Source organism: Canis lupus, chromosome 12, assembly GCF_011100685.1.
Source record: "Canis lupus familiaris isolate Mischka breed German Shepherd chromosome 12, alternate assembly UU_Cfam_GSD_1.0, whole genome shotgun sequence".
Classification (NCBI taxonomy): domain Eukaryota; kingdom Metazoa; phylum Chordata; class Mammalia; order Carnivora; family Canidae; genus Canis; species Canis lupus.
In genome coordinates this window covers 48,642,111-48,658,222 of record NC_049233.1, presented here as the reverse complement: position 1 = coordinate 48,658,222, position 16,112 = coordinate 48,642,111, and the positions used below count along the sequence as shown (strand labels likewise).

The window sequence follows — 16,112 nt, the reverse complement described above, 5'->3', positions numbered from 1 at the left end:
GAGCCAAAGGCAGACACTCAACTGCTGAGCCACCCAGACATCCCATGCTTTTAAGTTTAATCTGCTATCTTTTTTTTTTTTTTTTTTTTTATTTATGATAGTCACAGAGAGAGAGAGAGAGAGAGGCAGAGACACAGGAGGAGGGAGAAGCAGGCTCCATGCACCGGGAGCCCGACGTGGGATTCGATCCCGGGTCTCCAGGATCGCGCCCTGGGCCAAAGGCAGGCGCCAAACTGCTGCGCCACCCAGGGATCCCCTAATCTGCTATCTTAATTCAAGACAATCTACAAAACAATATATCAAGCCCTGATTTGGAGCATTTGCTGATTTCTGTAGTGTAAATATTCCTATCACAGCTGGCTTCAAACTACCAACCTGATGTCACTCAGTGCAGAGTTGGGAAAAAATGCATAGTAGCACAGTGATCGGTAGTGTTTTCCACCAAATAAACATTATATATGTAACTTCAGGAGTATAGATAATAGAAAAATAATTAAGAAGTGTTGAGTTTTTAATATTTATTTGTTTCAAATATAAGTTAAGTTTATACAGTCTGATTTTTAATAATGGCCATGTTTAGGGACTCCATCAATAACACGTGTGACTCTTGATCTCAGGATTGTGGGTTCGAGTTCCACTTTGGGTATAGAGATTGCTTAAAAATAAAATCTTAAAAAAAAAAATGGCTCTGTTTAACAACCAGCTTACAACTTCCCGAAAGTCTAGCAATTGGCTTTCCTGAGCCAGATGAAGTCTAATTTAGTACACCACTGGATGTGATCAGAGGCACTACATAAAAAATAAGAAAATGGAAAACCCTCCTGTGTGTTCAGAATCAGAGTCCTCAGTGAGCCTCCTTGTGGCTAAAAACAGATGCTTTGATTTTTCATTGCAAATAAAATCATAGGTTTGTTTGATTTAGGTGGGGGGAAAAATCCAAGAGGCCTAAATTAACTGCCATTTTGTTGTTGGTGGTTTTTTTTTAAGATTTTATTTATTTATTCATGAAAGACAGAGAGAGAGAGAGGCAGAAACACAGGCAGAGGGAGAAGCAGGCTCCATGCCAGGAGCCTGATGTGGGACTCGATCCCAGGTCTCCAGGATCACGCCCTGGGCCAAAGGCAGGCCCGAAACCGCTGAGCCACCCAGGGATCCCCTTAACTGCCACTTTGAGCTTTACTTTGGGGAAAACATGGGGTAGCTGCCCATCAACTGTGCCAGTAACAGGTTAACTCCTAGAATACAACCAATATACCATCCTTCCACCTCATCTAGTCATTGATTCATTTGACAGATTTTTATTAAGTTTCTGGGTGCCAGGATGGCCCCTAGAAAGGTGTGTGCAAATGAAAGCCTGTGAGGTCCTATCTCCAGATCTGGGGATGTAGAGAAGAATAATATCAGTGTGATTACTGGCTAGTGAAAGAGACAGACATGGAACCAGATGATGAGAATGTAGACAGAGGCATGTGTGTGAGCGGGGGAGGGGCAGGGAGTGAGTGGCAGGTAACAGGACAGTGAGGTTGAAATCTCCTGGGCCCTAGGATAAAAGAAAAAGTGAAATCCACAGATGAGATGCTCTGTCATACTAGGCAGATTTTATTAAGCAAATGTTAAAAAACTCATTCCATGGTTCTTGAATTCCCAGTCAACTTCAAAATATGAAAGAGTCGATGATTGTGGGCAGAGGAAAAGATTTATGAGATTATTTTTGGAAGAGAGTTATGGGCATGTTCAAGCCTTCCCTGGGATTTCCTCAAGAGCTTGATACACATGTGCATACCAGTGGGGGACACTATGCAGTCAGAGGGCAAGAGAAGAGCCATCTAAACACCCTGGGGCCTTGTAGGGTCAGTCACTGTGGAGTCAGAGCTGGGGTGGGGAGTTGCTGCTGGATAAGGGAGCTCTGAAGCTGGAAGTGTCCAGCAGTGGGAATGAAGAACCCAAGAAAGTTATCAGCTTCAACCGTGTAGAGCATGGTTGCCAGGGAGCTTCAACCAGAGAGCATGAAGTCACCTACCAAGGAACTGTCCTGCTCCCACCTCCCTCTCTCCTGTCACTTCCACCTGTACAGGAGCTGATCAGAGGTGGGCAGGAACTGATCACTCAAATGCCAATTTCATACCTTAGCTGGGAGGAGGAACAGCAGTCTTAATGTGAATGAAGTTTGAAGTGTTGATTAATATCGTGGGTCAAATTCTTCTAACTTTTGAATTGAAATGTGCTTTGTTACTTACAAGTAACTGTCTGGACTATTACATAAGACGTAAGCAAAAAAAAAAAAAAAATCACGGGACGAAATTCCATCCAAGACAAGGGGAAAGCCTACCAAAAACCCAATTTTTAAAAAAAAATTTTTTTAGAGAGAGTGCATGTGTTTGAGCAGGGAGTGGGTGGGGGGCAGGGGGGAGGAATTCTGGGGCAGAGGGAGAGGAAGAGAGAGAATCTTAAGCAGGCTCCCTGCCCAGTGCAGAGGCCAATTAGGAATTTGATCTCACCACCCTGAGATCAAGACCCAAGACAAAATCAAGAGTCGGGCGCTTAACTGACTGAGCCCTCATGTGCTCCCCAATGAATCAGTTTAGAAACATAGAGTCTGTATTAAACCACAAACTGTGCTTGTTCAATGTGTGATGTGTGAGTTACAAGCGGAAAAACATCAAGTCGGGGTTCAAAGAATATAATAACAGATATTCTAAAAATATCTGTTCCTGATACAAAAAGAAAAGATATTCAATCCTTTTGTTGATAGCGAAAACTTCCTGCATTCGACATTTCATTAGCTCTAAGTCTCCAAACTTAGCTTCTAGTTTCTTTCTTGCTGGGGATGCCATTAGGTATAGTTAATGCTGGTGTCGCCCCGATAGAAAAGGAAGCCTTCCATTTGGATGTCCAACTCAACTGCCATCCTGACTCCTCCCCACTCAATACACCCTGTTTATCAGGATTTCCACGGGGACATAAGGCTACTCAGCTCTGCCAACAATAGGAAATCCTTTTCAGGGATGCCTGAGTGGCTCAGTCTGCCTTCAGCTTAGGTCATGATCCCAGGGTCCTGGAATGGAGTCCCATATCAGGTTCCTTGCTCAGCAGAGTTCTCTTCTTCCTCTATCCCTCTCCCCTGCTTATGATCATTCTCTCTCTCTCTATCTCTCAAATAAATAAAACCTTAAAAAAGAAAGAAAGAAGAAGAAAGAAAGAAAGAAAGAAAGAAAGAAAGAAAGAAAGAAAGAAAGAAAGAAAGAAAGAAAGAAAATCTCTTTCAGAATACAATTCCATACTCACATGGAAGGGGGAAAATAAGGCCAGTATTTGGATAATTCAGTTTCAAGAGGGCTCTCTTCCTTGAAATTTCCATTTAAATTAAAAGTGATTTTTGTCTTTTTGGCTATGAATTATTCAGATAACTTCTACAACATATATATATATATATATATATATATATATATATATATATATATATAGCAAAGATTTGGTCAAAGAAAAAATAGTTTGTTCAGTATCAGCCAATAACTGTTAATCATGTCCTGCCAAGAGATTCCCCACAGGATGGGAGATTTTCATGTACAACTAATGATCTGTGTTGTGTTTGTTTACTGTTTGATGCAGAAGCCCATTTTCCTGTGTAAACTCTGAAACAAAACCATCAGATGCCAGCAAGTGCTTGCATGTTGGTACAAAAAAATCTTTCAGTGTTTTTTCATTACTATGATCTCCATGGAATTAGCCACTAAAAATAACTATGCCCACTGGGAGCTATTGTTATCGATATAAAAATAATAACATTATAAAAAAAGTGCCAAATTCGACCACTGGCGTAAGTGTTTCATTAATATTATTTCTGACATGTTGTATTCAAATATTGAATATCAATAAAATCAATAAAAGAACAGAAAAATTGAATTTATATAAAACCAGAGAACAATATATACTTCTATGGTTTCTTTTAAGAAACAACATCATATGAGTTTTTACTTCACATTTTTATATAGGTTGAGACCATTGCTTCAATAATATGCTTGAACGTGATAGAAGTTGGTAGAGATCCTCCGCCTCACACAGCCTCTAGAATAAAACATAAAACCCAGAGCACTCAGATGACTTTATCATACATAAAGCTACTTGTCTAAATCTTGACACCTTGCTTATTATGAATTATAAGGAGGCAGTTATATTGGAAGGAAGCAGAGCCCTTTTCTGTTTACCATTTTGCACTTGTATTTTGCAACCTCTTAAAATTTGGATGTTTGTCTTTTTGTTTCTAGGGTTACAGTGACTGCAATGTGCAACATGGATTTCAGCCGATTTCCCCTGGACACACAAACATGCTCACTTGAAATTGAAAGCTGTGAGTAGACTGTCTGGGACATCAGCACACAGATCACGCAAAGACTAACTCTCCGTAGCAGGAACAGCATGTGCTTCTCATTCATGCTGTGCTTTTCAAGTGATTTTTTTTTTTTTTTTTTTTGTAATTAAAAAGCTAAGTCCAGGGTAATTATGAAAATCAGGAACAGGTTTGAAACTAAAACCTTCTGTTCCCTTAAGTGACCCTTTAAATGCGCCAGAGCAATGGTTTTAAGCTCAGTTCTGGGGAACCGGGGCAATTGCTAGGGAGCGGGGTAGAGGGCTCAGCAAATGTGGGTCTCCTTGTGCAGCTACCTCTACACACCGTCCAATGTATGAGCTCATTTTTTATCTGTTTTATTGTTCTTCTGAATAAGATTTCTGTTAAAGAAAAGACTTCCTGGCAAAAACAAGTTTGCCAAGGTAATCACATGTGGTGCTAGAGGTCCTTAGGCACAACTGAGGGGCATTAGGATACTTGCACACATGGCTGGTGACCAAGCCCTAGTGAGGCATCCCTTTGGCACAGGGACCTTTATAAGCCTGCCTGTACTTGTGACAATGAGTCAGGTGTCCCCTGGCTCAGTCGTCTAGGACCAAGGAGGGCAGGGATGTTGAGATAGAGGGTCAAGAGGACAGCTCCATAGGGCACTGAATGTGGGAAAAGGGAGTAATAAATCCCAGGACCAAGGGGGTGACTGCCCAATGCATAGGGGCTTCGGCCTGCCGTCATTTCATCCTCCCCAGATTCAGTGAGCAGGTTACTGTAATGTTCATCATACAAGGAGGGATGTAATTTGCCTGAGGACATAGCATTAAGAAGAACTTAACTCATTGTCTCCAGAACCTTGTCTTCCCCACTAGACCCAGGAAGCTCCATTGGGAATGTAGCTTCTTCCAGTTGTATCCTTCAGGGTGCCACAGGGAAGCAGAATATTGGAGACACATAGTAAGAGATACTGAGTGCAAGGAATTGGCTTTTGCAAGTGAGTATGGGGGTTTGGTAAGGCAAGTCTGACATCTGCAGGGCAGGCTGTTGGGAAGGGCAGGCTGGGAACCCCGGGTGGGGCCTGATCTTGCCCTCCACAGGCAGATTTTATTTTTCTTGGGCAAACCTCAGATCAGCTTCTTAAGGCTATTCAATGGATTGGATCAGGCCTACGTGGATTATCCTGGATCATCTCCTTTACTTAAAGTGAACTGGTTGTAGGTGTCACATCTACAAAGCATCTTCAGAGGAACACCTGGATTAGTGTTTGATTGAATAACAGCCTAGCCAAGTGGATACATGAAACCAACCAACACACAGGTCAAGGGTAAGAGATAGAATAAAATAGAGGAATGAAATAGGACATCGGGGAGCTCCAGAAAGAACTGTTACATACAGGAGCAGACTGGACCTCAGTTCTGTCCAGGCTGCAGGTAGGTTTGTTCAATTGGAGTAATGTGTGTGATCACCTAAAGTGGGCGAAGGTCAGGAAGTGATCCTTAACGGGGCCCTGGGTAGAAGCACCTGGAGGCCTGCAGAGAAGGGGCTTGTGTTCTGCTGCCAGCACTTTATGTGTCCTTTTTCACAGAATGCAGCTCTTCTTGCCTTGAGAGTATTAAAGATATTAGCCACTAATGGATGCAGTACTACACCTTGGAAGCAGAAAAGAAGGCGAAATCAGCCTAGGTTTTTTTGTTTGTTTGTTTGTTTGTTTTTAATTTTTTTATTTATTTATGATAGTCACACACACAGAGAGAGAGAGAGAGAGAGAGAGAGAGAGAGAAGCAGGCTCCATGCACCGGGAGCCTGACGTGGGATTCGATCCTGGATCTCCAGGATCGCGCCCTGGGCCAAAGGCAGACGCCAAACCGCTGCGCCACCCAGGGATCCCCCAGCCTAGGTTTTTAAGACTGAACCGTGTATGCAATTTTGCCACGATTTCACCATTTCTGATCTGCAAGTATAGCAATTTCATTTGTTTTAACCTAATAAGTGGCAGGCTGGATTGTAGGGTGAAGGTGTTTGCAGGAAGTATGAGTATTTAGGCTCGAGAGCTTTGCTCTGATGACTTCTGGAAGACTGGGGAGAACTCATTTTTCTTTTTGTATTTTGTTTTGCTTTGTTTAGACTGTGGTTTGGTTATTCAGACTCTCTTACTGTAATCCCGGTTTGTGTGCGAGATCTGGAGCTGCTTCCACGGAGCCCCACAGATAGGCCTGCCTTCCTACCACTGCAGGCCTGTGCCTGATGCTGTCTTCCGTCTTTTCAGATGCTTATACAGAGGATGACCTCATGCTGTACTGGAAAAAAGGCAACGACTCCTTAAAGACAGATGAACGGATCTCACTCTCCCAGTTCCTCATTCAAGAATTCCATACCACCACGAAACTGGCCTTCTACAGCAGCACAGGTGCGTGTGCACGGTGGGGGCTGAGAGCTGGGGTGGGTCCTAGTCTGGCTGCAGGGGGTCATCCTCTATTTTAGGAAAGGTGTGAGTTGGCTGTCAGATGAGCAGAGGTTGTGCCACCTAGATGTGAAGCCAAAGGTGGAATTCCTAAATCAGGTCTAGGGGATGGCAAGAACCAGGGAGAGGTGATTTTTAGATGCCACCAAAGCATCCAAAGTGATAACCTAAAAAATATTAGTAAGGACACAAACATAAGCCATGTGAGGAGTTTTGTTTGAGCCAATCACTTTGCTGGTTTAGCAGCTGGCATCTCCCCTTCCCCCATAGGATTCCCAGAACCTCCTCCTCTGTAGGCAAGAAACAGTAGGATTTTAGGTCTGTTGATTTCTGTTTTCTTTGCTCCACTCAGCTAATCCTCTCTCTCTCTCTCTTTTTCCCTTTTTTCCCTCGAACTAATTCTCTTTTAAGTATACTGCTTACACAGGCCCCCTTTATGACCTTGTGAGGCTCCACACTCAGGTCTGAACAAGCTTGCCATCTCTCCTTGCCTGGGGGCATGCTCTGTGGTCTTCCTCCTGGCAGCTGAGGTGAACAGCTCTCTCCAACACTTACCTTTGTCTTGACTAATCACCTTTCAGGATGATATTATTCAAATCTTTATGTAGTTTCTTTTTCTTTCTTTCCTCCCTCCCTCCCTCCCTCCCTCCCTCCCTCTCTCTCTCTCTTTCTCCCTTTCTTTCTTTCTTTCTTTCTTTCTTTCTTTCTTTCTTTCTTTCTTTCTTTCTTTCTTCTTTCTTTCTTTCTTTCTTTCTTTCTTTTTTCTTTCTTTCTTTCTTCTTTCTTTCTTTCTTTCTTTCTTTCTTTTTTTCTTCTTTTTCTTTCTTTTTTTAAGTACGCTCCATGCCCAGTGTGGAGCCCAATGCAGGGCTTTAATTCATGACCCTGAGATCAAGACCTGAGCTGAGATCAAGAGTTAGATGCTTAGTCAACTGAGCCACTGAGGTGCTCTTCTTTATGTAGTATCTATTGCCAAAACATTGCATGACTGCGCAGTAAGTGTAACCTTTTAAGTCGTCTAATCTGTAATACAAGGCACTGTTGTATTCCCAACATATCGTGGCAATCCAGCATATCTCATCTTCTGTATATATCACGCAGGTCTTGGTTTTTCATGGGACTCCCACTTCATCCTTAGCATTCTGACTCTTCCTCTTTTCTTAGTCTGTTCAGGCTGCTATCATAAAATACCATAGACAGGGTGGCTTCTAAACAACAGAAATTAACTTCTCACAGTTCTGGAGGCTAGGAAGTCCAAGATCAAGATGCTGGCAGAGTCAGTGTCCGATGAGAGCCTGTTTCCTAGTTCATAGACAGCCACCTTCTTGCTGTGTCTTCACATAGGGGAAGGCACAAGGGACCAATCTAAGGTCTCTTTTACAGGGACGCTAATCCCACTCGTGATGTAATCACTCCTAAAGGCCCCACCTCCAAATACCATCATGTAGAGGATTAGGTTTCAACAAAAATTGGGGGGGGAGGGACATTCAGTTTACAGCACCTCCACAATCTCTTCCTGAGACTGTTTTACAGTGATAGCCATTGCATTATCATTGTTCAGGATGCCAGGTTTTCAAGTTAATATTGCCAAGTTTCTGTTTCATTTTCAATCTCATCATCTCAGGTTTATCTTGCTTTTTTCTTTTCCTTCCATCTTACCCCTGTTCCTTTGAATGCCTCCATGCATATTTTTTCCTTGTAGAGAGAACACAAGGGTGGAGCTGAACCATAGTGAACCTGTGTTTATTGCTCCTGAATGCAATGTTAGGGTTAGCTTGGTATTTTAACTTTAAAACTTTTTCCTCCATAGAGAATCCCAAAGGGGCTTGTTTAAATAAATGCTTCTCAGACTTTGTCAGACATATCAATCACGTGGGGAGTATTGTTAAAAGGAGATTCTGATGCGATAGATCAGGGGTGGGGCTGAGAGTCTGCATTTCCAACAAGCAACCAGGTGACGATGACACTACTGGGCTCTGTCCCAAAGGATGAGTTAACAAGAGTCTTATTTATTTATTTTTAGGTTTGTTTGTTTGTTTGTTTATTTAAGACAGAGACAGAGGCAGAGACATAGGCAGAGGGAGAAGCAGGCTCCCTGTGGTGAGCCTGATGCAGGACTCGATCCCAGGACCTCAGGATCGTGACCTCAGCAAAAGGCAGATGCTCAACCACTGAGCAACCCAGGCATCCCTGAGTTAACAAGAGTCTTTTGTTTTGTTTTGTTTTAAACAAGAATCTTAAATCACCTTCTCAAGAGGCTTCCTTTATGTAAAGACGGGGCCAAAAATTTCTTGAGACGGACTAACCCATGTGGTGTAGGTTATCATATAATCACTCCATTCCACGGTTTTTCTTTCACTTTGTAAAGATGTGGCAAGTTTCCAGTGAAGTCTGTAAGGCGATCATGATTCCCTGAATGAAATGTGTTGGGTGAAGGAGCTGAATAGCTATGGTGTGTGCTATCTTTACCTCCTTGTGTCCCCCCAGGCTGGTACAACCGTCTATACATTAACTTCACTTTGCGTCGCCACATCTTCTTTTTCTTGCTCCAAACTTACTTTCCTGCCACCCTGATGGTCATGTTGTCCTGGGTGTCCTTCTGGATTGACCGCAGAGCTGTACCTGCCAGAGTCCCTTTAGGTAAGGAATATCTCAAATGTGTATTTCAGGTATCTGAAAATACAAATAATTTCTTCCAGATAAAACCATTCATTTCAAATTTGATTCTAAACCCCTGTTGGCATTATAACTTGGAAAAACCAGGTATTGATTTACAGGTAAAATGCCATTATTAAGAACCTATGTGGCAAAACTGTTTCCAGGGCCCTACAAGTGCCCACCTTAGTCTTGTTAGAACCGTGTTCTGGGGTCCACAGTCTAGGTGTGTGGGTGCTTTTTCTGGCCACTTGCATAAGGAAACTACATTTTCTAGCAGGGTTTCTCAAAAGATTGCCCAAGGGATCTTTGCAATGGATCTCTGGAGCAAATTGTTAAAAATAAAGAATCCTGTGATTCATCTACATGTATAGAACCATAATCCCTGAGAAAGGGCTGGAACCTACATTTTGAACAAGGTCTCCTGATAATTCTTATACATATTCAAGTCTGAAAAATCCCTACTCTGTAAGAACTCCATGAATAGCTAAATTTGCCATCAACTCTCTCCCCCACTTTAAATATCGCACCCACCCAGTCACACACACCACCATTGTTCAGATGGTTCAGAGGCTTCAAGGGAGCGGGTGACCTCCACCCAGGTTTTAGTGACACTGAATCGAGCTGGCCCTTAAGGTGACTCCAGTCCCCTGTGACTTAGTGTTTGCCAAGAAATATTCTGAGCTTAATTTGAAATCCCAGGCAAATACCACTAACAAATGACTTGTCCTTTAACAGTTATTCTATAGCTTGAACAGTTACTATGCTAAATAAACAAACATTCCAGTTTCAAAAATCTAACCCCCCCTGAATGAGGTTAACATCATTCTTTGTAAAATTGATCTCTGAGTCCTCAAGTCAATGTTGTTGAGAGGGCAATGGGCAGCGAGGTCCAGCACAGTTGATAGTATAGGCCCAGGACTGTGAGGTTCTACCCCAGCAACAAGGACACAAGTACTGAAATATACCTTGCGCACTTTTCCCCCTTTTTGGAGAAGTAGTTACAAGATACACTTATCTACCTCCTTGTATATATCATCTCTGTTTTATTATTTACTTATTATTTTTTAAGATTTTATTTTTATTTTTAAAAATATTTTATTTATTTATTCATGAGAGACAGAGAGAGAGAGAGAGGCAGAGACACAGGCAGAGGGAGAAGCAGGCTCCAAGCAGGGAGCCTATTGTGGGACTTGATCCGGAGACTCCAGGATCACGCCCTGGGCTGAAGGTGGCGCTAAACCGCTGAGCCACCAGGGCTGCCCAAGATTTTATTTTTTTAAGTAATCTCTACATCCAATGTGGGGCCAGAACTCACAACCCCAAAATCAAGAGTGCGTGTTCCACTGACTGAGCCAGCCTGGAGCCCCTATACAATCTCTGTTTTAACCAACTGAATGGAAATAAATGTCTTGCTGTCAAACAGTCTAGGGTGGGCTCCCTATAGAAGGACAAAGTGATACAGGTGTCCTAATGAATATGCGAGTATGTGGAGGAGGAAGGGTGAGCATGAGGGGTGGAGGAACAGGAGAAGCTTTATAAAAGCTAGGTCTTGGGATCCCTGGGTGGCGCAGCAGTTTGGCGCCTGCCTTTGGCCCAGGGCGCGATCCTGGAGACCCGGGATCGAATCCCACGTCAGGCTCCCGATTCATGGAGCCTGCTTCTCCCTCTGCCTGTGTCTCTGCCTCTCTCTCTCTCTCTCTGTGTGTGACTATCATAAATAAAGAAAAATTAAAAAAAAAAAAAAAAGCTAGGTCTTAAAAAAATAAATAAAAGCTAGGTCTTGAAAGATGAGTAGGTGTTTGCTAGACAGAGGGGCAGGGATGGAGATATTCTAGGCCGGAGGACCAGAAGGGACAAAGATCAGAGACACAAAGCCACCCAGGGTGTTTGGTGAAAGACAAACTTGGGCTTATTTCTCACTCTGTTTGCAGGTATCACCACGGTGCTGACCATGTCCACCATCATCACGGGCGTGAACGCCTCCATGCCCCGCGTCTCCTACATCAAGGCGGTGGACATCTACCTGTGGGTCAGCTTCGTGTTCGTGTTCCTCTCGGTGCTGGAGTACGCGGCCGTCAACTACCTGACCACCGTGCAGGAGCGCAAGGAGCGGAAGCTGCGGGACAAGGTGACCTTACCATGAGTAAAGTGTCTGCTCAGGGGTAGAGCCTGGTCCAGCTCTGGACCACGGGCAGGTCAGACCTTCTCTATAAGTTGGGCTGGTGACACCCTCTCCTCCACCTCCTTCACCAGTTGGTATGAAGAGCAAACCAAATAGTATGTTAAAACAGTGTGAAATTTACACTGGACTATATCACTCATTCATTCAAATATTTATGTAGCACCTACCATATACTGGCAGCTAAGCCAAGTTAACTAAAACAGAGTCTCTGTATTCGTGGTGGTGTTGATTGTTCAGTGCTAAAAATAGATGACAATTCAACATGCTGGAACAATTATTTGTGGACACAGAGGCGTAATAACAAAAACTTCCAGGGTGGCCCATCTTTCATTCTAGGAATTCTCCTTTCATATGTGAAAGGAAAACTCCAGAAAACTAATACTAAATAGGAGTAAGCTGTCTCCACAATGCTACACCTTTCAAACCCCACCCCATCACACCACACACACACACACACACACACACACACACACACACACGTAATGTTATCTGAAAACATTTTTATCAGGGCTTATATCAGTTTATGATCTCATGGAGAACAGACCATTATTTGATCATGAACATTCAAGTTAGTCTCTGATACAAAAGTTGCTTTGGAGATTTGGAACAAAAATGGGCACCTGCTTTTTTAGAACGTCTATGGTGCCAACACCATTGTTTTCCCATACCCTGTCCCTAACTGGGACTAAAAGAAACTAGAAAAGGCAATCTGGGCCACCATGCAGTTTCTTCTGAGAGATGAAGCTGAGCTCACATCCCAGTGTCTGTTTGCTGTGTTTGCAGCTTCCCTGCACCTGTGGAATGCCCCAGCCACGCGGGGTCATGTTGGATGGCAGCTACAGCGATGGGGAGGTAAATGACCTGGGCAACTACACCCCAGAGAATGGAGAGAAGCCGGACAAGATGATGGTACAGCTGACCTTGGCCTCGGAAAGGAGCTCTCCCCAGAGAAAAAGTCAGAGGAGCAGCTACGTGAGCATGAGGATTGACACCCATGCTATTGATAAATACTCCAGGATAATTTTTCCAGCAGCATATATTTTATTCAATTTGATATACTGGTCTATTTTCTCATAAATGCCTGTAACTCTATACATTTCTCATTCTTCTGTCTGTACCACAGATGTACCTGTATGATGAAAGTAATTTAAGGTAATGATGAAATTAAAGTTCCCACTACCTACCTTTCTCTGTCTTTCCAAGACATTGACAAGACATTTATGGTTTAATTTGTACTTACTAACCACCTCTTATATCCACAGCATTCTACTCGGTGCTGCAGGAATAGGACATCCGTAGCAACTGGTGATAGTTGTTAACCAGGATGCCTTGGAAAAGCACACCGCCAGTGTTGTGGACACATTGTAGTTCAACCTCTTTTAGAGCCTAGGTGCTTATTCACAGGAATGACCCCCTATGTCCTTGTATTCTCTGGACTTGGTGGAATTGGGAAGCACCTAGAGTTCACTTGCATGGCATATACATGCACCTAAATCCCCACTTTGACCAAAATTTATGCTTCACTTCATAGTCTATTCCCTATTTTTCAATGTGTCTCCTCATGTTTATTTTAATACAAGGCAATAATAATACTCCTATTTTTATTCGTCTTATGGCTCATAAGGTTTCACCTCTTTCAGAAGCAAAGCTCTTTAGATTGGTGCAATGGCTTCTGACTTGGGGGGAATTTCCCTGGTAGGGAAACTGAGAGGTTCTATGCACACAGTCAGTTCTGTCATAGAGATAACTAGCCTAGAAAACCTGTGTTTCAGTGCTTCCTGTTTCATAATCACTGTTTCATGGAGCTCCACCTTGGAGTATGTCCTAGTTCAAAGTGAAGTCCTTTCTCAGTAGTGTGATATTTTTACTGAGGAACTTGGGAATAGACCGTTTTCTGCATAAACATTTTAAGAAAATGCATAATTAGGGGCAACCTGTAACCCACTGGGATGAAAATGCTCACGTGGTTTCTGAAAAAAAAAAGAACAGAAAGAAAAAGAAATGGGAAGACATCACTGAAGATCTCCAATTACGCTTAGTGAATGCCAGCATTTTCTGTGAACCAGAAAACAATGGCCACCTCCTGCCAGGACAAGGGAGAAATGAGAGGGTCCTAATTTGATGTATTATTTAAAAATTGAGAAGTTATTAATACTATATATCTACAGGAACAACCCCCACCAAACTCATCCAAACAGCATTTGTTTGAAACTCACTTTAATAAAGTGAATTCTATACACAATGATGTCTTTTTCTTTCCAAAGTTAATTGGATTGAGCACCCATACTAAATAACATCATATTTCTTCATATGAGAACTACATTCTCATATGAAAATAAAACCATATTTGCACAAATCCTTTTTTTTTTTTAATTTAACTTTTATTTATTTATGATAGTCACAGAGAGAGAGAGAGAGAGAGAGAGAGAGAGGCGCAGAGACACAGGCAGAGGGAGAAGCAGGCTCCATGCATCGGGAGCCCAACGTGGGATTCGATCCCGGGTCTCCAGGATCGCGCCCTGGGCCAAAGGCAGGCGCCAAACTGCTGCACCACCCAGGGTTCCCGCACAAATCCTAATTACAAGGTAGTCTCCCATTTCCCTCAATAAAGGCTCATGAAAACAAAAAGTTTTTTGGCAAATTCAAGAAGATACTTAGAGGGATATAGAAGAAATTGTTAAACATTAGTTTTTAATATTAAATTTTTTTTAAACATTACTTTTTTCATGCTTATTTTATGAAGGAATTTCAATCAAACTCTTTGCCAATATCCTTGCCATTCACTTCTTCCTCATGACTTGGGCCACTTCAGAGTCACCTAGCAAGGTTTCCAGGGCACATCATCTGAATTTCCAACTGCCTTGTTTGGGAAACTCACATGGGATGCTGTATTAGTCTAGTCTGCTCAGGCTGCCACAGTAGGTGGCTTAAACAACAAAAATTTATCTTATTTTAGTTCTGGAGGCTGGAAGGCCAAGATCAAGGTGTTGGCAAGTTTGGTTTCTCCTGAGGTCTCCCGCCTTGGTTTGCAGAAGTCCACCTTCTTTCTGTGTCTCCTAGCGCCACCTTTTTCTCTGAACCCACACAACCCTGGTGTCTCTTCCTTTTCTATAAGGACACTAGTCATATTGGATTAGAACTCCACCCTTATGATCTCATTTAACCTCAATCACCTCTTGAAAAGCTCTATCTCCAAATAAATCACAATGGGAATGAAGACTTCAACATATAAATTGGGGGGCAGGAAGGAGGCACAATTCCGTCCAGAACAGATGTCCACGGGAATTATTCATTAGCATAATAGTACATCCTATAGATGTTTGCTATTGATCTTTATAATGTAATCACATACGGTATTACTTTTTAAAGTTTACACTGATAGCCACACTGGTAGTTAGGAAGAAAAAGTGATTAAATTTATGTTCAATTTCTTTGCCACCTTAAAGCAATTCTCTCAGGTGACCTCTTCAAGCATTTCAAACTAGCATTGATGGAAGTGATTTCCATGCTAATGTTTTCTCAAGGCTGTACCTCGCTGTCAAAGCTGTGTTTGAGACAGAACTCTAATACAACTTTGTAAAGACCCAAATATAAAGCAACTCCCTCTTTCTGATGGATAATTTTGGAGAGAACCTCATCATGCATGTGGGTGTCTATAGTACTTAATAAACTTTTGCTGGCATGACTAGAGAATAGGAAGATTTGGTTAACAATATTGCCTGGTTAAGAGGCAGGTATCATCATACGCCCATATCGAATAATTTTTAAAGAGTCAAAATACTAAAAAAAAAAAAAAAGAGTCAAAATACTGTAAAATACTGTTGATTTGAACTATATCAAACATAATTTATTCTCTGGTAGTTCAGGATTTTAAAGTTTCTTATCATTTTTATGTTACAATGTGGACATCATAAAACTGTGCAGAGTGTTAACCAGGAAGGAACTGGGGTTAGACCAGCTTTTCCTTAGTGGCAATATTCTCTTTCTGTATTATATATTCCTAAGCAATATTTATTAGTTTTTTTCATAATTCACATTTTATAGAGAAGAGTAGGATGCTAGATTTTAGAATAAAATAATGGCTTGTTAGTAACAGTGAAACCTCACATTTGTAAAACCCAGTGTTATAAACAAGTATTTTTTTCAAAAGTACCACTGGGTGCGGAGCCCACCGTGGGGCTTGAACTCAATCCTGAGATCAAGACCTTAGCTGAAATCAGAGTTGGATGCTTAACCAACTGAGCCACCCAGGTGCCCCACAAACAAGTACTTTTGATGTAGCACATTGGGTCTGGCAAATGGTCAAGAAAGAATTCTTGAGATGTCTTCGGTGCAAAAAAAAAGATGTTGTTTTTTTTTTTAATTTTTGTTTTTAGAGTGCAAATAAGGTAGTTTTATTAAATCATGGGGACAGGACCTGTGGCCAGAAAGAGCTGTGGTGGGGTTGTGAGAGGTGACTGATGATCTATTTT

General features: G+C 42.2%; 1 protein-coding gene across 2 annotated transcripts in view; it reads left to right on the top strand.

Annotated features, from left to right (window-relative positions):
- Positions 1-13,982, top strand: part of GABRR1 (gamma-aminobutyric acid type A receptor subunit rho1) — a 58,684-nt gene extending 44,702 nt beyond the window's left edge. For both annotated transcript variants that reach the window (XM_038553358.1, XM_038553359.1), the window contains 5 exons: positions 4,266-4,348; positions 6,606-6,746; positions 9,288-9,440; positions 11,390-11,586; positions 12,424-13,982. In XM_038553358.1, the coding sequence (XP_038409286.1) occupies positions 4,266-4,348; positions 6,606-6,746; positions 9,288-9,440; positions 11,390-11,586; positions 12,424-12,717 (868 nt within the window). In that variant the 3' untranslated portion in view covers positions 12,718-13,982. The remainder of the gene's footprint in view (positions 1-4,265; positions 4,349-6,605; positions 6,747-9,287; positions 9,441-11,389; positions 11,587-12,423) is intronic.
- Positions 13,983-16,112: the final 2,130 nt, after the last annotated feature.